The 21,828-nt window shown below is 44.4% G+C and overlaps 1 protein-coding gene across 2 annotated transcripts in view; it reads right to left on the bottom strand.

The window, feature by feature from the left end:
* Positions 1-4,327: 4,327 nt before the first annotated feature.
* The window catches only part of colec12 (collectin sub-family member 12), a 354,609-nt gene continuing 337,108 nt past the window's right edge, over positions 4,328-21,828 (bottom strand). For both annotated transcript variants that reach the window (XM_085992803.1, XM_085992804.1), the window contains exons 9-10: positions 18,424-18,566; positions 4,328-6,482 (exon numbers count right to left, since the gene is read on the bottom strand). In XM_085992803.1, the coding sequence (XP_085848929.1) occupies positions 6,466-6,482; positions 18,424-18,566 (160 nt within the window). In that variant the 3' untranslated portion in view covers positions 4,328-6,465. The remainder of the gene's footprint in view (positions 6,483-18,423; positions 18,567-21,828) is intronic.

Below are 21,828 nucleotides of genomic sequence, written 5' to 3'. Positions count from 1 at the left end.
TCAGTTTCAGCGCCCTAAGAGGGACGCGGAGCGCCTCGAGCCTCGCCCCGTGTCCCTCGAGGGGCAATGAAACTGAATATCTGACGATCGCTGATGCCTCAAACGCTGCGCTAAATCCTGCGCTCAGGCGACTTTTGCGCCACTTTGGCGCCCCAACCCAATTTCTGGGCCTTGCTGTCTTAGCATTGAATCAGGCGAAGGTATGCATCATCTGGTTGGCAATCTTCTTAAGGTAATGTGCCTGGATCTTATTAGCTGTCCTTTCAGCAGATCTCACAAACTGTTGAATTTGCCAGAAATTAAAATATGTTTGTAGCCCAAAGTAAACCAAATACTAGCCCAAAAGTAGCCCAATATTATTTTGCCTAAATAGCGCAAAAGGAGCCGAGTAAACAAGGTATTTTCAAGTTTCTTTGTATATTTTTATCTTAAGGTATTAGAATGATCATATCTCAGCAGTGCGCAAACACACACACTTTGTAGCTATGGGTAGCTGAGTGGCCAGTTAAGGTTAGTCTGTTTGAGACTGTGTGAAAGTAGTCAGGGGTAGGGGGAGAGGGTGTTGGGGCTGGGGAGGTTTGGAGTCAGGGGTGGGAGGGCGGCTTTTGGGATAATTGCCTTACTTTTTTATTTTACCATTTCATAGCATATTAATTTATTTATTTTATTATACTTAAATATGCTGTATACTATATTGTAGTCCATTTGATTTTTAATCCTCCTACTAAGCATTACCATCATTAAGTATTAGCAATGTGGTTATTTTCACTGTTAGCAAACATTTGGGGGTAAGTGGGCAGGTACCTGCTAAAGAGACTCTGGGAGTGAGCTTCTATGAACCTTATTCATTTTGAACTTTGAAGAATCCACACAGTGCCTAACATTAACGATGCTGAGTGAATAGTTTTGAACCAATCACAGAAGGCCAGTGTTACCACATTTTAGCACCTAAACCAGTTGGAAATGTTTCTCCTGCTCCTTTAAGAGCAGTCTTCACAGTACAGGTGTGCTGATTTTAAAAATGTAAATTAACAGTCAGCTATTTTAACACCAGCTGGTACATGGAGTCAGTGCAACCCTCACTAACCCCCTGGGGGAATTGCATTCAGTTTGGATCATCATAAAGTGAATTTGAGTGAATAAAGGGATAGAGGCAATCTCGGCTCTGAATATTGAGAGTTCCCAGTGAAAACATAATTCTCTCAGCTGAGAGTCATAAGGCTTAGACAGAAAAGAAGTGCTGTTTTAGCACAAGACTAAGGGTATTAACCTTTGTAGCAAGGTCCTGATGATACCTTATCAGGATCCATGAATATTTGGTCTGAATTTTCTTCACTGTGATAGAACCAAGCCAATGACATTTTTTCTCTCTCGGCATTGAAACTGGACTCATCACAATTATGCTTTTGTTGCAGTTAGCTAGGTTAGGGAGAATGAGGGGACAGGTGTACAAACTACATAACTAGTATAAAACTAGGTTAGATGTCAGGGGTTTTTTCCTTTCCCAACAGGTCACTGACCTTTGCAATAGGTTGACAGCTTGTGCAGTGGATGGAGGTTTACTGCAAGCATTCGAAAGTTCCTGGAGGAGGCTGATATTGCTGCGTACAAAAGGCAGGTGGGATGATGGGTAATGTACTTTGGATCATTGTCCCTCAAACTCATTTTTATTTGCCTTTAAGGGTCAGAATTCTTTTCTCTCTAAATTGGCCAAGGGGATTTTGAATCTGTCTTTTTGCCTCTCCCAGGAGATCAAATGGCTATTGGTGGGTGGTTATTATTGCGGGTCGTGTTGCCTTGTGGCAACACAGCTGAATGGGACAGACTTGATCTGGTCTTTATCTGTCTGTCTTTTTCATATATTTGTATATAAGAGTAAAGGCTCAGGAATATTTATAATGTAAGATAATGCATATTGCAATGCGAAAGATAAAACATGCATAACGTGAATGGGTCGAAAGTAAAAATTTGGGTATGATTATGCACCATTCATTAAAATATTCCTTGTGTTCCTCTATTTCTAAATAAGTAAAAAGAAAGACTTGCAATTCTATAGCGCTGTTTATGACCTCAGGATGTCATAAAACTCTTTACAGCCAATATAGTACTTTTGAATGGTAGTCACTGTTGTAATGTAGGAAACGCGGCAGCCAATTTGTGCAAAGTAAGCTCCTACAAACAGCAATGAGATAGTGACAAGATAATATGTTTTTTAGTGATATTGGTTGAGGGATAAATATTGGCCAGGACACTGGGGAGAACTCCTCTGTTCTTCATTGAAGTAATGTGTTGGGATCTTTTATGTCCATCTGAGAGAGCAGATGGCGCCTTGGTTTAACGTCTCATCTGAAAGACGGCACCTCCGACAGTGCATCACTCCCTCAGTACTGAACTGGAGTGTTAGCCTACATTTTGTGCTCAAGTCTGTGAAGTGGGATGTGAACCCACAACCTTCTTAATCAGAAACAAGTGTGCTCTTTTCAGCATCCCACCCTATCCATTAATACGATAGTAAAATACTGCGGATGCTGGAAATCCGAAATAACAACAGAAAATGCTGGAAAAACTCAGCAGGCCAGGCAACATCCGTGGAGAGAGAAATAGAGTCAACGTTTTGGGTCGAAACCCTTGTTTTGCTTATGATCCCAGTCCGCATTCATCAGCTTTCTTCAGATCACACATCCTCTATTCAACTTGCAATAAAATTGCTGAATCAGAACATCTAGGTTTCCTTCTTGGCTTAAATGAATTTTTCTTTTAATTCTTCTTTTAGCTGCTTCATTTTTCTAACACATCTAATTGATACCCATCACCAATGTTCCCTGTAATTTTTTGGGGGGCCACGTGGTCCCTTTAACGAGCTGCGTGGTCCATTCAAAATACCGTACATGTGCGGTTTTTCCATTTAATAGCCAGCAAGACGGCTGTGTGGGACCTTCAGAGCGCTGCACAGCCACACCGCTTAAAGGGAACATCCTTACTCCTTCTTTACCTAACAAAGTTTTTGGCCTCCATTGGAACTTCCACATTTCCTGAATTGGGAAAACTTTCTCCAAGAAGCTCAGATGCCCCTTTACTGCCAAACACTTCTTTTCTCCTCAACAACTCTTAGCTGTCGATAAAGAGCAAGACTGTCCAAGATTTGTATATAGGTTTCATATTTGGGGAGGTTTTTCTAACACCTCTTTCATACATAGCTATAGAGCTATAGGAGAGAGCAGGGCAGTGGGATTATTTTTCGATTGCTCCAGCAAAGAGCCAGCACAGACCCGATGGGCTGAATGGCCTCCTTCTGTGATGTAAGCTTCTATGGTTCTATGATTTCACTCTTAGAAAAATCCCATTGTCTGACAACCAATCTGTCTCTCACTTCCAGCATCCTACTTCTCTCTAGCAAATTTTCTCATCCCTCTCTATTTGATCAATGCCATTGTGGTCAGTGCCCTCTTAACTGGCAAATGCACCATCCTACATGTCCTTCTTCCTCCTTGCATCTTTATTGTGTTGAAATCAAGATTCATTGCACTGTTTACTCTAACTCACTCTTTCCAGGGCATCAAAATACTGGAACTCCTTACCTCCTTGCATCTGCAAATAAGGAGCCTATCGCCTGTTTGAGGCTCCAACTGCAAGATTGGATTGCCCAGAGGTCCCCGGCTCCCATTTCCCCCAACTTCTGATTTTCCACCCCGATCACCAATTTCCCCTGACCTCTGATTTCCCTGACCTTTGATCCCTCCCCAACCTCTGCTTCCCCCGACCTCTGATCCCTCCCCGACCTCCGATTCCCCCGACCGCCGATCACCCCTGGCCTCCGATCTCCCCCTTCCCTAGCCTCTGTTCCCCCCCCACCCCACCATCCCCAGCTTCCAATCGCCCTCCCTGGCCTCCATTTCATGTCTACACCAGCTTGATGGAAATGAGGCCTGAGGCCCGACATCGGGGACTCCTCGGACCTCACTATTCAGGCGCAGGGATTATACCCCCTATGGGCATGCCGCTTTGTTTCCACTCGACATGTCTATTTGCTTAATTTCTTCCCTATAAGCATTCTAGATTACATTTAATTTTCTCTTATACAGGAAACACGAATATCAATTGTTATAAAGATCTATTCTGTTTGAAAGTACACTGCATATCAACTTATAAAATTAGGTAGTATTGATGCTTAGATTGGGCAAGATGAAGTAAGGTGGGAGGAGGCTCGTGTGGAGCATAAACACCGGCAGAGACCTTTTGGGCCGAATGGCCTGCTTCTGTGCTGTAAAATTCTATGCAGTTCTAAGTAGAAGCCGATTAAGATTTGGACTAATCAACGCACACCCTGTTTAAATAAAATTATTTTTATTTCACAATTCCATATGGGTTAGTTTTGGCTTTAGTCAATATTACAGATGTGCTTGACAATAATGTAATACATGCCCTTATTAAGCCCACTGAAACTACACATAACAGTAAAAATTGACTATGGTACATAGCTTTGTTTGACACCCTCGAAGGAATGTTTCAAAGAATTGTCACATAAAAGAGCACTTGAGGGCAATGAATTACACTTCTTTCCTAATTTTGTTAAATTTGGCTTACTTTACTTAGACATAACAGTAATAATGTTCCATTACTTAAGCAATGATGCAGCAAAGCCTTTTATTCTTTAATTTTATGCTTGTTTCTCCTTTTTCATGTACTTCCTTTGGCTAAGTGAATGAGCTGGAGATCTCCTCGGTCTGAGCCAGAGCTGCTCTGTAGCTGGTTGTTAGGGCTGTGTGAGTGTGGACTAGGATAACCAAATCAATGAATTTTCCTCCCCTCCCGATGGGAAAGTGCCTGTGCTCTGCTTGGCAGCTAGGTTAAGATCAGAAAATCGTGGGTACAAAGCATTTTCCACCACTCTGGTGTGATGTATTTTTCATTCCAGTGCACTCACTGGCCCAGTGTCATTGCTACAGCAGAACTATTTTAAAATCAATTTATAATCAAGTGATCTTAATTACAATAAAATCTGCTTAGGGGATTTTTTTATGCAGTCAAATCTCGATAGACACAAAATAATTTTTTCATATAAATGTTGGATCAGGATTGCAATTATGATTGCAATTAAAACTTCTATAAAATGGGTGTGAATGGGAGTAACATATTGAAATTCACTGTTAAGTAAATTTATCCAGGCTCCATTGTGCATAGGTAATGAAAACAAAGTCGGTACACTATGTTCAGTTACTATGCTGATAAAACTTTTGCAAATGTAAGTTAAAGGGGCCTGCACTTATATGTTTACATTGCTGGGTCAATAGGCAGTTGATGACTGAACACAGTATTTTGCAAATATTGACTGATTAAATGTGCTGAAGGCTTAATTTGCAGCCAAGATGGACTCTTAAATAGACTCTTAACTAAGATTTTACTGTTAACAGTTGAGTTTAAAATGGAATTGTTCATAACTATAAAAGATTGTACTTCATTAAAAGAAAAAAATTCTAAAGGGTCACATTTCTGATCTTAAGATTGGATCTTAAGGGATTTCCAATATCCTTTCAACTTTTATTGTGGAGGGCAGTAGCTTATGTGGTTAGATGGCTTCTTTGATTTCAATGATGTTGTTTGATGATAAAGGAAGAGGTCCCCATTTGAGGTACCTTCTGAGATGTGCATGAAACTTGCTGCTGATGTCAAAATGTTACTTCATGGTCTGCAGGCTCAGCGTTTTCCTTCCCATTTGGAATTGCAACAATTGTATTTGGAAATATCCACTTAACAAGCTCCGCTTCCAGGTGAAATTATTTTGGTGGCATGAGGGCACTGTCAGTGTGGCTGCCCATCTGCTTCATTAAAATAATGCTCTTCTCTTATTCATTGTAATAAAGTATAAAATAGGTCATCTTTATAGCAGCTGGAAGGTAACAAAATAAAGTCCAATTCCATCCCCATGCCTACATCTTATATTTGGTATTTTATTTGCTGATATAACAGTGGAATAATTATTCCTTGATTGCACTGTAAATCAGATGCAGAAGGTTCGGTAGAAAAATTGCTGAAAATTGGAAAGCTTTGTAAGCCTGTTACTATGCAGAATGGTAAATATTTTTAAACACAAGTGTTAACATATAGATTTTCATATACTGACATAGGTATTTATGGAAAATAAAATAAAAAATTGGGTTCATATGGATTCTGTAATATATTTTCTTGCTTATTTCACTTTTAATAAACAATAATTGTTATCAAATAATAGATATTCTTGACAGAATAAAGTTTTGGGCTAACTTCAACTTAAAAGTTAAGGAGGGTCAAAGATTTAAGTCCCGATGCCCAGCATGAGGAAACGATGTTTGGAAAGTTAGGTGAATAGCTGTCATCTCACTCCGATTCAGAAGCTTCCTTTGGTAATCGGGGACCTGAAACTGAAGTCCACCTCCGATACTGGTCCGGAAATGTCTCCGGATGTGCTCTTTCGGACAATCAGGACAATCACCCTGAAAGTTGATCTGCAATGTGAAAAGACCAATGGTATGAATACATCTAGCTGCAGGAGAAGGATTAATGAGCCTCAGTGCCAGCATTATAGTTAGGGTTTTAACCCAACACTTCTGACTTGTGCTCACAACAAAAAGGCAGGCTGAGTTTATTCTGACCCAAAACCTGCATCCTAATACATGCTGTGCAGGGGTTAGTGTGCCTAGGTTTAATAATTAATTTTGATTGCAGTATATAGTTCACTGGAGACCACCTGAGATGCCTGCCATGTTCTCCTTTCTCTCCCAAAAGGCATAAAATACCACGTTGTTAGGCCAATGTGTCTAGGTACAAACTATTAGTCAGATCTCTTTATAAGTTCATTAAGGAACAGAAGTTAAATGATTCAGCAAGGTAGTGAATCAGCACAAAGATGAAAACAATTGAATTAAAATCAGCCCATAACAGGAAATCATTACAACAGGAAATGCATGTACAGAAATCACTAAAAGCTAGTGGACAAGTACAAAGAATAAGTAAGAATGCTAATTGGATGTTGGCCTTTATCTCAGGGGGCTGGAATACAAAAGGTGGAAGTTATGCTACAGTTGTATAAAGCTCTGGTTAGACTGCATTTGAAATACTGTGTTCGGTTCTGGGCACCACACCTCAGGAAGGATCTACTGGTCTCGGAGAGGGGGCAGCGCAGATTCACCAGCATGTTACCGGGGCTGAAAAGGTTAAATTATGAGGGTAGGTTGCATATATTAGGCTTGTATTCCCTTTGTAGTGTATGTACTTTGAAGAAGGAACTATATTCTGCAGCCCCTGTATACTGCAGTACCAGTAGTGACCACCCCTGTATATAAGCCTGTGTAGTAACTTTGTATCGTAGTTCCAGTTTTGTCTCCACTCAGTAAAAACCTGTTATAACCAACTCCTGCAGTCCGTGTCTCAATTACACACGGACGTAACACTGGTGACGAACAGATCCGAACTTACCTACAGTTCTGCACCACCTCATGGGGACCATCCCTGAAGCGAAGTTGTTAGAGGTCGAGGCCAGAAGGAAGAAAAAAAAAACAAACAAACAGAAGAAACGGGCGTCGACCGTGGGCAACCGCCTCTGATTCATCGAATTTGAAGATTTGCAGGAGAGGTTATCGAGAGCGGGGCTTGGTTATCCTGTCTATGGTGTTCCAGCTAATCGGGATGGTGGCAGGTAGTACACTGATCCTTCCTGGGCTGCGGCGGGCTAGAGCTCGATCGGGTGGCTTTTCAACGTGGCCAAGCAGCGTTGTCGGGAAGAGGAGAGAGAGATGGTGGAGCACACAGGGCGCGGCCGGTGCTACGAAGCCGGACAGCGTACAGACCCAAGAAGAGGGAGGAAAGTGTTCCGTAGGGTTTGCTCTGACAACGGGAACAGTAATTAAAATAAAAGAAATTAGAAGCGCAGAAAGCCGCAGGAGCTGCAGTTTGCCACGGGGACCACGGAGAGCGGCGTTAGCAGCAGTGCGGGGGGGAAGTTCACGAAGACCATAGGGCGTCGCCATCAAGGCATAAAAACGCCAGCAACAGCACTAGCAGCAGCGGAGAAGACAGAAAGCGCGGGAGGCGCCATCTTAATCCAGCGGGGAAGAAGGAAAAGCGCGGGAGGCGCCATTTTGTTCAATCGGGGAAGAAGGCAAAGCGCGGGAGGTGCCATCTTAGATCTCCAAGATGCCGAAGACTGGCAATATCACTGCCTTCAATAATGCAATAGAAGACTGGACCACGTATGTGGAAAGAGTCGAAGTATATTGCAAGGCAAATGAAGTAGCCGATGAGAAAAAGGCATTGGTACTACTAAACTAATGGGCGCAAGAACGTACGGCCTATTGCGGAACCTGATCACTCCAGCCAAACCGATGGCGAAGAGTTTTAACGAAATTGTTGATATCCTACAGGAACACCTATATCCTACACCGCTGCTGATAGCAGAAAGATTTAAATTCCACAAGAGAAATCAGCATAAAGATGAGAGCAATGCTGATTACCTTACGGAACTACGCAAGCTATCAAAGCACTGCCAGTTTGGCGCAGGACTGGCAGATACCCTACGGGACAAATTTGTCTGTGGACTCCTGAGTGAAGGAACCCAGAAGAGGTTACTCTCAGAGAAAGAGCTGATGCTAGATAAGGCTTTCAGCGTGGCAGTATCGTATGAAGCAGCAGCAAGGGGAGCTGCAGAAATACAGCAAAAGCCACAGGAATACGGCACCAATGAAATGACACGGGGATTTGAAAAATGTTATCGCTGCGGCAGAACAACCCATGACCAGAAGGACTGCTGGTCCAAGGACAAAATATGCAGGCAATGCGGGAAGATGGGACACATTGCACGAGTTTGCAGGTCCAGGAAGAAGACTAAAGACAACAAAAAGGCTACTAAGGAACAGTACAGGAAAGTACAAAAGATGACGGACAGTAGTTCCGAAGACAAGAAGAGCGATAGTGAATCCGGGAACAAGAGACTAAGCTGTCTCAAACTTCACAATGTAATCGCAAAAGAGGATCACCGAACCATTTGAGTCACCCTCACGATAGCAGGGCCCCAAGTCAAAATGGAATTGGATACAGGATCAGCCCTGACCATCATGAATCGACGAGGCTACGAGCGGCTATTCTCACACATACCCTTCAAAGACACATCCATTGTCTTGAAGACATATACGGGGCAGAAAGTATACCCCAGAGGGAAAATAAGGGTGCCTGTCGAATACAACGGCAAGGATATACAGAAATTGTATCTGTACATACTGCAAGATGGTGGACCACCGTTATTGGGACGTGAATGGATCAGAAAGATAAGTTTAGACTGGCACTCCATTCAGGCACTGACTGTGGCTGGTAAAAAGGATGATGACGTCACACCTGGACGATTGTCAAAAATCTTAGCTAACGCCAAAGAGGTACTTCAACAAGAACTGGGAACTCTTAAAGGCGTAACCGCCTCGATAAAAATAGAAGAGAATGCAATTCCCAAGTTTTTCAAAGCAAGACCGGTACCGTATGCAATTCGCCCAGCCGTCGAGGCAGAGCTGGAGAATCTGGAGAATGCAGGCGTGTTATCTAAGGTAGACTGGAGCGAATGGCCAACACCCGTCGTTCCTGTCATGAAGAAAACATTAAACAATAAGTCTGAGGAGCCAAGGAAGGTTCGCATCTGTGGGGTCTTCAAGGTGACGGTGAATCCAGTCCTTCACACAGTACAGTATCCTCTCCCGAGGATAGAAGATATTTTTGCCTCACTATCTGGAGGGAAGCGTTTTACAAAAATTGACCTAGCACAAGCATATTTGCAGATGGAGGTTGAAGAATCCTCTAGGAAGTATCTCACGATAAACACTCACAAAGGTCTTTACCAGTATAATCGACTGGTATTCGGAGTAGCATCAGCTCCGGCGATATGGCAAAGAGCGATGGAACAAGTCCTGCAAGGGATTCCAGGGACTCAGTGTTACTTGGACGACATCCTAGTGACAGGTGAAAATGATAGTGAACACCTTGCCAACCTACAGCAGGTGCTCACTAGACTAAGAGAACATGGGCTACGAGCCAATCGCCCCAAGTGCGAGTTTTTAAGAAACAGATATCGTATTGTGGCCACGTGATTGATGAAGAGGGGTTACATAAGTCCCCTGACAAAATTGAAGTGGTAGTTAAGGCTCCAGCGCCTGAAAATGTGTCGCAACTGAGGTCATTCCTCAGATTGGTGAATTACTACCATAAGTTTTTGCCGAATTTGTCCACAATTCTGCACCCACTGAATGCCCTACTACAAAGTGGAGTAGCATGGAAATGGAGCGATGAATGTAAGCGGGCCTTTCAGAAGAGTAAAGACCTAATCACTTCAAGAGAAGTATTGGCTCACTACAACCCATCACTACCGATAAGACTGGCGTGTGATGCGTCTCCCTACGCCATTGGAGCGGTACTGTCACATAAATTCCTTGATGGTTCAGAGAGGCCGATAGCTTTTGCGTCACGCTCGTTAACTGCAGCCGAGCGTAACTACGCCCAGATTGACAGAGAGGCCCTCAGCCTGGTGTGGGGGGTGAAGAAGTTCAATCACTACCTGCACGGACAGAAATTTACTCTACTAACTGATCATCAACCTCTTGTCTCCATTTTCAACCCTAAGAAGGGCATCCCGATAATGACAGCACAACGGCTACAGAGGTGGTCCCTTTTCCTAGGGGCACACCAATATGACATCGAGTTCAAAGGAACTAAACAGCATGGGAATGCTGATGGATTGTCGCGCCTACCGTTGCCGACGGTGGAAGAAGCACCTGCAGTGGATCCTGTGGAGATATTCCACTCGACCACAGTCGAATGTCTACCTGTGACGAATGCAAACATAGAAAAGGAAACACGAAATGATCCAACACTCTCCAGGGTCTATGATTTAATGGTGAAGGGATGGCCAGCACATGGCGAACCACTGTTGCCAGCATTCTCACTGAGAAGAGAACAGCTGTCAGTGTGCTGAGGAACCTTGATGTGTGGATCCAGAGTAGTAATTCCACCCAAATTGAAGGATAGAGTGCTCAATGAGCTTCATGAGGGTCATCTGGGAGGGGTAAAAATGAAGAACTTAGCCAGAGCGTTTGTGTGGTGGCCGGGAATCGATAGAGAAATCGAAGAGATGACCAAGAGCTGTACAGGATGCCAGAAGGTCCAAAACGCCCCACCACAAGCCCCTCTACATCCATGGGAGTGGCCCTCATCTCCATGGCAAAGGGTGCACATTGGTTTTGCTGGTCCATTTATGGACTCGATGTTTTTAATTGCAGTGGATGCACATTCAAAGTGGCCAGAGGTAATAAAAATGTCCTCAACCACCACAGTAAAAACTATCACAGTCTTACGAACCATATTCGCCAGAAATGGGCTGCCTGAACAGATTTGTTCCGACAATGGACCACAGTTTGTGTCTGAAGAGTTCCGGAGGTTCTTAAAGAACAATGGTGTTAAGCATTACACATCCGCCCCATATCATCCAGCCACCAATGGATTGGCTGAGAGGTTCGTTCAAACATTCAAGAAGGCTATCAAGGCATTGGGTAATGAAGACATACCCCTACAACACAAGGTGGATAACTTCTTGAATGCGACACATGCGTTTACCAACCAAACTCCAGCCATGATGTTGTTCAATCGAAGACTACGATGCCGCTTGGATTTGGTTAAGCCAAACATCAGAAGAGATGTGGAGAACAGGCAGTTTCAGAATATGAATGAAAGGCCGACCAGGAGTTTTAAGATAGGTCAACCAGTTTTGGCCCCGGACTACCGCACAGAGAAATGGCAGCCAGGAACGATCTGCACAGGGCAAGGACCTCTAATGTATACCGTGGACGTTGGAGAGAGCATTGTAAGACGCCATGCTGACCAGATTCTAGAGTCACTGGAAAACGTCAAATCCACACCACGATCCGATACACCTGGTGATGAAACCGAAGTACCAATTGCATCTACCTCAGAATCGGTGATATTGGAAGCAGATGAACCAAACAACGACGTTGATCCCGAATCAACTTTGCCAGAAGAACCTGATACCCCAAAGAGGCGTTATCCGGACAGAATCAGGAAGCCTCCTCAAAGACTGAATTTATAATTGCTTAACTTCAGCTAATGTGTATCGCAACTGTAATTGTAAATATGTTATTTGATTATTAATCGAATGTTATGTACTGTTTAGCTAAAAGGGGAGGAATTGTAGTGTATGTACCTTGAAGAAGGAACTATATTCTGCAGCCCCTGTATACTGCAGTACCAGTAGTGACCACCCCTGTATATAAGCCTGTGTAGTAACTTTGTATCATAGTTCCAGTTTTGTCTCCACTCAGTAAACACCTGTTATAACCAACTCCTGCAGTCCGTGTCTCAATTACACACGGACGTAACACCCTTGAGTATAGAAGATTAAGGAGTGATGTAATTGAGGTGTTTAAGATGATTAAAGGAGTTGATAGGGTAGATGGAGAGAAACTATTTCCTCTGGTGGGGGAGTCCAGAGTAAGGGGGCATAACCTTAAAACTAGAGCTAGGCAGTTCAGGGGTGATGGCAGAAAGCATCGCTTCACTGATGGATTTCTGTGATTGATACCATATTGGGTTTGCTCTGTAAAACTGGCAGATCTCCAACGAAGATAATTTTGGTAATAGCTGGTTTTGGATAGCTAATTTTCATGTGTGTGGCAGTAAATTAGAGGACTGCACTGTCAATTAGGATGTACAACTAAACTTACCAACACTATGACTATGCAATTCAATAGAGTAGCTGATTAACTATTTCGTTCTCAAATATAAGACTTGTTACTTAAGAGTTGCATAAAGAGTACATCTGGGAAGTTTGATCAAAATACTTACCGTTTGCAACTCTGAATTCTGCTGTTGTTAGTTGTAAGCGCTGCACTAAGCCTGCCTTCCCCACTCAGTGCAGTGAGTGTGGCCATGCTTGAAATGAAGTAGTGTGATAGGGTTATTATGTCCGTGTGTAATTGAGACACGGACTGCAGGAGTTGGTTATAACAGGTCTTTACTGAGTGGAGACAAACTGGAACTACTATGCAAAAGTTACTACACAGGCTTATATACAGGGGTGGTCACTACTGGTACTGCAGTATACAGGGGCTGCAGAATATAGTTCCTTCTGCAAAGTACATACACTACAATTCCTCCCCTTTTAGCTAAACAGTACATAACATTCGATTAATAATTAAATAACATATTTACAATTACAGTTGCTAGATACATTAGCTGAAGTTAAGCAATTATAAGTTCAGTCTTTGAGGAGGCTTCCTGATTCTGTCTGGATAACGCCTCTTTGGGGTATCAGGTTCTTCTGGCAAAGTTGATTCGGGATCAACGTCGTTGTTTGGTTCGTCTGCTTCCAATATCACTGATTCTGAGGTAGATGCAATTGGTACTTCGGTTTCATCACCAGGTGTATCGGATCGTGGTGTGGAATTGACGTTTTCCAGTGACTCTAGAATCTGGTCAGCATGGCGTCTTACAATGCTCTCTCCAACGTCCATGGTATACATTAGAGGTCCTTGCCGTGTACAGATCGTTCCTGGCTGCCATTTCTCTGTGCGGTAGTCCGGGGCCAAAACTGGTTGACCTATCTTAAAACTCCTGGTCGGCCTTTCATTCATATTCTGAAACTGCCTGTTCTCCACATCTCTTCTGATGTTTGGCTTAACCAAATCCAAGCGGCATCGTAGTCTTCGATTGAAGAACATCATGGCTGGAGTTTGGTTGGTAACCGCATGTGTCGCATTCTGGTAGGCAAACAAGAAGTTATCCACCTTGTGTTGTAGGGGTATGTCTTCATTACACATTGCCTTGATAGCCTTCTTGAATGTTTGAACGAACCTCTCAGCCAATCCATTGGTGGCTGGATGATATGGAGCAGATGTGTAATGCTTAACACCATTGTTCTTTAAGAACCTCCGGAACTCTTCAGACACAAACTGTGGTCCATTGTCAGAGCAAATCTGTTCAGGCAGCCCATTTCTGGCGAATATGGTTCGTAAGACTGTGATAGTTTTTTCCGTGGTGGTTGAGGACATTTTTATTACCTCTGGCCACTTTGAATGTGCATCCACTGCAATTAAAAACATCGAGTCCATAAATGGACCAGCAAAACCAATGTGCACCCTTTGCCATGGAGATGAGGGCCACTCCCATGGATGTAGAGGGGCTTGTGGTGGGGCGTTTTGGACCTTCTGGCATCCTGTACAGCTCTTGGTCATCTCTTCGATTTCTCTATCGATTCCCGGCCACCACACAAACGCTCTGGCTAAGTTCTTCATTTTTACCCCTCCCAGATGACCCTCATGAAGCTCATTGAGCACTCTATCCTTCAATTTGGGTGGAATTACTACTCTGGATCCACACATCAAGGTTCCTCTGCACACTGACAGCTGTTCTCTTCTCGGCGAGAATGCTGGCAACAGTGGTTCGCCATGTGCTGGCCATCCCTTCACCGTTAATTCATAGACCCAGGAGAGTGTCGGGTCATTTCGTGTTTCCTTTTCTATGTTTGCATTCGTCACAGAGAGACATTCGACTATGGTCGAGTGGAATATCTCCACTGGATCCACTGCAGGTGCTTCTTCCACTGTCGGCAACGGTAGGCGCGACAATCCATCAGCATTCCCATGCTGTTTAGTTCCTTTGTACTCGATGTCATATTGGTGTGCCCCTAGGAAAAGGGACCACCTCTGTAGCCGTTGTGCTGTCATTATCGGGACGCCCTTCTGAGGGTTGAAAATGGAGACAAGAGGTTGATGATCAGTTAGTAGAGTAAATTTCTGACCGTGCAGGTAGTGATTGAACTTCTTCACCCCCCACACCAGGCTGAGGGCCTCTCTGTCAATTTGGGCATAGTTACGCTCGGCTGAAGTTAACGAGCGTGACACAAAAGCTATCGACCTCTCTGAACCATCAAGGAATTTATGTGACAGTACCGCTCCAATGGCGTAGGGAGACGCATCACACGCCAGTCTTATCGGTAGTGATGGGTTGTAGTGAGCCAATACTTCTCTTGAAGTGATTAGGTCTTTACTCTTCTGAAAGGCCCGCTTACATTCATCGCTCCATTTCCATGCTACTCCAGTTTGTAGTAGGGTGTTCAGTGGGTGCAGAATTGTGGACAAATTCGGCAAAAACTTACGGTAGTAATTCACCAATCCAAGGAATGACCTCAGTTGCGACACATTTTCAGGCACTGGAGCCTTAACTACCGCTTCAATTTTGTCAGGGGACTTATGTAACCCCTCTTCATCAATCACGTGGCCACAATACGATATCTGTTTCTTAAAAAACTCGCACTTGGGGCGATTGGCTCGTAGCCCATGTTCTCTTAGTCTAGTGAGCACCTGCTCTAGGTTGGCAAGGTGTTCACTGTCATCTTCACCTGTCACTAGGATGTCGTCCAAGTAACACTGAGTCCCCGGAATCCCTTGCAGGCCTTGTTCCATCGCTCTTTGCCATATCGCCGGAGCTGATGCTACTCCGAATACCAGTCGATTATACTGGTAAAGACCTTTGTGAGTGTTTATCGTGAGATACTTCCTAGAGGATTCTTCAACCTCCATCTGCAAATTTGCTTGTGCTAGGTCAATTTATGTAAAACGCTTCCCTCCAGATAGTGAGGCGAAAATATCTTCTATCCTCGGGAGAGGATATTGTACTGTGTGAAGGACTGGGTTCACCGTCACCTTGAAGTCCCCACAGATGCGAACCTTCCTTGGCTCCTCAGACTTATTGTTTAACGTTTTCTTCATGACAGGAACGATGGGTGTCGCCCACTCGCTCCAGTCTACCTTAGATAACACGCCTGCATTCTCCAGATTCTCCAGCTCTGCCTCGACGGCTGGGCGAATTGCATATGGTACCGGTCTTGCTTTGAAAAACTTGGGAATTGCATTCTCTTCTATTTTTATTGAGGCGGTTACGCCTTTAAGAGTTCCCAGATCTTGTTGAAATACCTCTTTGGCGTTAGCTAAGATTTTTGACAATCATCCAGGTGTGATGTTGTCATCCTTTTTACCAGCCACCGTCAGTGCCTGAATGGAGTGCCAGTCTAAACTTATCTTTCTGATCCATTCACGTCCCAATAATGGTGGTCCACCATCTTGCAGTATGTACAGATACAATTTCTGTATTTACTTGCCATTGTATTCGACAGGCACCCTTATTTTCCCTCTGGGGTATACTTTTTGCCCCGTATACGTCTTCAAGACAATGGATGTCTCTTTGAAGGGTATGTGTGAGAATAGCCGCTCGTAGTCTCGTCGATTGATGACGGTCAGGGCTGATCCTGTATCCAACTCCATTTTGACTTGGGACCCTGCTATCGTGAGGGTGACCCAAATGGTTCGGTGATCCTCTTTTGCGATTATGTTGTGAAGTTTGAGACAGCTTAGTCTCTTGTTCCCGGATTCACTATTGCTCATCTGGTCTTCGGAACTACTGTCTGTCATCTTTTGTACATTCCTGTACTGTTCCTTAGTAGCCTTTTTGTTGTCGTTAGTTTTCTTCCCAGACCTGCAAACTCGTGCAATATGTCCCATCTTTCCGCATTGCCTGCATATTTTGTCCTTGGACCAGCAGTCCTTCTGGTCATGGGTTGTTCTGCCGCAGCGATAACATTTTTCAAATCCCCGTGTCATTTCGTGGGTGCCGTATTCCTGTGGCTTTTGCTGTATTTCCGCAGCTCCCCTTGCTGCTGCTTCGTACAATACTGCCATGCTGAAAGCCTTATCTAGCGTCAGCTCTTTCTCTGAGAGTAACCTCTTCTGGGTTCCTTCACTCAGGAGTCCACAGACAAATTTGTTCCGTAGGGTATCTGCCAGTCCTGCTCCAAACTGGCAGTGCTTTGATAGCTTGCGTAGTTCCGTAAGGTAATCAGCATTGCTCTCATCTTTATGCTGATTTCTCCTGTGGAATTTAAATCTTTCTGCTATCAGCAGCGGTGTAGGATTTAGGTGTTCCTGTAGGATATCAACAATTTCGTTAAAACTCTTCGCCATCGGTTTGGCTGGAGTAATCAGGTTCTGCAATAGGCCGTACGTTCTTGCGCCCATTAAGTTTAGTAGTACCGATGCCTTTTTCTCATCGGCTACTTCGTTTGCCTCGCAGTATACTTCGACTCTTTCCACATACGTGGTCCAGTCTTCTATTGCATTGTCGAAGGCAGTGATATTGCCAGTCTTCGGCATCTTGGAAATCTAAGATGGCGCCTCCCGCGCTTTGCCTTCTTCCCCGATTTAACAAAATGGCGCCTCGCGCGCTTTCCGTCTTCCCCGCTGTTGCTGGCGTTTTATGCCTTGATGGCGATGCCCTATGGTCTTCGCACACTTCCCCCCGCGCTGCTGCTAACGCCGCTCTCCGCGGTTCCCGTGGCAAACTGCAGCTCCTCGTGGCTTTCTGCGCTTCTAATTTCTTTTATTTCCCCGTTGTTGGAGCAACCCTGCAGGACACTTTCCTCCCTCTTCTCGGGTCTGTACGCTGCCCGGCTTCGTATCACCGGCCGCGCCCTGTGTGCTCCACCCTCTCTCTCTCTCTCCTCTTCCCGACAACGCTGCTCGGCCCCGTTGAAAAGCCACCCAATAGAGCTCTAGCCCGCCGCAGCCCAGGAAGGATCAGTGTACTATCTGCCACCAGCCCGATTAGCTGGAACACCATCGACAGGATAACCAAGCCCCGCTCTCGACAGCCTCTCCTGCAAATCTTCAACTCCGATGAACCAGAGGCGGTTGCCCACGGTCGACGCTCGTTTCTTCTGTTTGTTTTATTTATCTATTTATTTTTTCTTTCTTCCTTCTGGCCTCGACCTCTGACAACTTCGCTTCAGGGATGGATCCCCATGAGGAGGTGCAGACTGCAGGTAAGTTCGGATCTGCTCATCGCCAGTATTATGTCCGTGTGTAATTGAGACACGGGCTGCAGGAGTTGGTTATAACAGGTCTTTACTGAGTAGAGACAAACTGGAACTACTATGCAAAAGTTACTACACAGGCTTATATACAGGGGTGGTCACTACTGGTACTGCAGTATACAGGGGCTGCAGAATATAGTTCCTTCTGCAAAGTACATACACTACAAGGGTGAAGGTTTGGTATTCATGCTGTGCTGAAACAAGAACGTTGTTTTTACTTTAGTGACCTGTCAGTTATCTTGGTCCTCATACTGAGGTCAGGTCACTAAAGTAAGGACAATGTTCTTGTTTCAGCACAGCATGAATACCACACCTTCACCCTATCACACTGCGGCACCAAGTGAAATAAGGGAAATAAGCTGCATAACATTGTGACTTGGAAGGTCTGAGATCATTTTTTAATGAAACATATTGCATTGTCTAGCTGCACAACAGAACCAGATCTTTTAATGCAGAAATTCAAATGTAATATTCACCTTTGTCAACACTTTTCTCACAAATGAAGCCATTGAGGTCTGTGCAGAAGAAGTCATTCCACAATGCACTATTAGCAAGACCTGCGCAATCTTCTGTTGATGCTTCATGCTGCCAGTTATCAGGCTGCCCGGGCCTCCAGTTTCTTGAATAAAGTAGCAACACAAATGAATGCACAAGCCAAACAAAAAGTTAATGGTTTCAATATATATATCATCTGGAATTACTACAGTTACCTCAAATAGAATAATATCTGTCTAGTTGAGATGTTGATTTAACAAAAATGAATTTGAAATGTTTGGAGCAGCTGATTTAAATAGTTCTTAACACCCCTTTGAAATTAAATGTGGAAAACCAGGCATCAATTACGAATACAATAGCAAAATACTGCGGATGCTGGAAATCTGAAATAACAATAGAAAATGCTGGAAACATTCAGCAGGCCAAGCAGCATCTGTGGAGAGAGAAACAGAGTCTATTTCTCTCTCCACGGATGCTGCCTGGCCTGCTGAGTGTTTCCAGCATTTTCTGTTGTTATATCAATTACGAGTGCCCTGTTCATGATTTACATAAAACATCCACAGGAGTTTGAAGAGTTGTGGGTGCTAAGTGATAATTGGAATGAATCCAATCACAACTTGCAAGCTGGAGACACTAGCCCCGATAGTTGTGGGGAGGGAGGGAATGGGGGTGAATTTTAGTGTCCAGGAAATCTGGAAAAATGGGAATGTGGAGGTCCTGCCAAATTTAACAGCAGGACTTAATTTGAATTATTTTTCTCCGTTTCTTGCCCGGCAGCCGGCTAGATTGAGATGCTGGTCAGCTGTTGGGCGGTAAGGCCTGCGGTAGAAGGCTGCAGCCGGGAACTGGAGAGGAGGGAGGGAGAGATCGAGGGGTGGGGGGAGAGATCGCGCGGGGGGAGAAATCACGGGTCAGCATCGGATCACGGGGTTGGCTGAAGATCGGATCGCGGGGTGCAGCACTGCTGCTCCTCCTGGCCCACAAGCAGTGCTGGAAAAGCACTTACCTGCTGATCCTGCAGCTCTCGTCTCCCCTCAGCTGTTGGATGTCCTGAGCAATGTTCCCTTTTTTTTGTGTGCGGTGCCTTTAATTGGATGCGCAGCCCATTTAAATTTTCGTGCATGCGCGGTTTCTTCCATTTAAAAGCTGGTGAACGGCCTGCATGTGACCTCGAGGCAGCTATGCAGCTTAGCAGGAACTTTGGTCCTGAGCCCTGGGAAACCCAGCCAGCAGCCGTTAAATCCACATAGCTACTAAAATCTGAGGCACACAGCCTCATTTAAATATTATAATTCCTGACCCGCCTCTCGAGAGCAGGTTAATCGCCCGACCCCCAACCTGTCCGTGTTAAAACGGAAGTGGGCGTGTTCGTGGCGGGTTAGTAACGGTTTTCCCATTTTTTAGGCATATAACCCCCCCACCTGTCCTGGGAGGTTAAAATTCCCCCCATTGTGTTGGTTAGCTTAAGCTACAATTGTTTGCAATACATAGTAAAACCTGTCCAGGTCACCTGAATGTGCAAAATATCCTGATGCCACGGTCAATGCTATTTACAATCCTAATTCCATTGTCATAAATATGAATGAAAAGTCTGAATACAGGAATTACTTTACAACAAGCCTTTATGCTCAGTCCCAAAGGTTGATGTTACAGACAGGCCATTACTACAGTAGCAGCTATTTCGTGTGAAACACCTTTACGAGTTTTCTTTTTGTTTTGTTTTCATCAAGATATGGGACGAGACTGCTAAGGAGTGAAACTTTTGTTTTGCTCCTAATTTTCACCGCTTAAAGTCATTAACTCAGGCAGGTGAATAGTTGCATGGGACCAGCAATCTTTCTGTACCTTAATTGTTCACATCTGAGTCTAAACAGCTAGGAGCCAATTTTCCTCTGCTTTGCGCCCAGGGTTTCCTTATTTCCCAGGGGCACAACAGAAGAAAAAAGGGTAGAGACCTACGATGTCAGGTTTCCATCTCGTTTTCATGTTAATCAGATGTTAATGAGGTGAGAGTGATGTCAACATGCCTCATTTTCTTGGGTTTCAGCTGATGATGGCCAGAATGCTGAGGTGTCCATAGAAAGTTGGCCTAAATGCTTCTGCACAGCCCACCTCAGAATGTGAGATCTGAGAATGGGCAGGCAGTAAATTCCTGGAGGCTTCAAAAGGGTTAAGTTCTTTCTTCATTCATGGCCATTAGGATCAGTATCGGGTCTTTGGACAGCAGTCAGAAGGCCCGAGGCTGTTGGCTGTTACAACTGCTGCAGTCCTCTCAGGCAAATGTAAGTTAAGGTCTCATCGGACTGATAGCACTTTGGATGCACTCAGACAGGGGCAGGGAGGAGAAGTAATTGACCCGTTAATGTCACAGGTTACTTAACCATGAAGGGACATCACATTGTAGCTCAATCCAGTCCTGAAGATTGGATCGCGGGGTGGGGGTTTGGCCGATCGCGGGGTGGGGGTTTGGCCGATCACGGGGCGGGGGTTTGGCCAATCAAGGCAGATAAACTTGTGGGGCTGGGGGGAAGCACTGCTGCTCCTCCTGGCCCACAAGGAGTGCTGGAAAAGCACTTACCTGCTGATCCAGCAGTTCTTGTCTCCCTTCAGCTGTTGGGTATCCCGAGCAATGTTCCTTCTAATTTTTTTTTCGTGGCCAATTGCAGTGCCTCATCACTGGTCTGATTCAGACAAACTAAACATTGCAGATAAGGGGTTGAATCTGGAACTTTCCAATCTGTATGGCTCAATACTACACCGTGCAGGGCATTTACCCATTGAACCATATAATGGAAGTTTTCGGTTATTGTTTTATCTGCCTGAGGTGGGATTTTTATCTAGTTTCCATAGGTGAAAGAGCAGTATTATAGTAACCTACTGTGGCATTTAGTCCCTCAAACATTTCTCATATCTGACTTTACTTTATTTTGCTGCCCTTCCATCCCACTGTACCTATATTTTCTCTATTCAGCTTCATCTGAGGGGTCGTGATGACCTACTGTCTGACAATGTCAATATATAATTGGCAGTAGAGCTTGCATGTGATCCATTACTGATTTTCCCTCTTTTAGTTGAAAGCACCTCACTTCTGCTTGTTCGGAGACTGTGGATTAGATTAGGAGCTCACTGCATGAGAATTCTGTTTCACATCTGAGGCATACCACTCCGTGGCAAACTTGCTGAACTAACTAGTTGGAACATGAGCCTTTGAACACCTCATAATTTTTTTTTCTCTGCTAATTTTCTCCTGTCCCCTCCCCTTCTCTTCTGTAGATATTATCCCTTGCTAGGTACAGTTCCACTGGTACCAGTTGCCCTGTGGTACCTCACCTAAATGGCCATTATTCATGCATGAGTGCTGACAGTGAAGGTAGATGGGCTATTTC

Source organism: Somniosus microcephalus, chromosome 7, assembly GCF_052327205.1.
Source record: "Somniosus microcephalus isolate GS21.2 chromosome 7, FLI_Smic_1.0, whole genome shotgun sequence".
Lineage (NCBI taxonomy): Eukaryota > Metazoa > Chordata > Chondrichthyes > Squaliformes > Somniosidae > Somniosus > Somniosus microcephalus.
The sequence above is the reverse complement of the archived record's forward strand: the minus strand, read 5'-3'. Positions and strand labels throughout refer to the sequence as shown.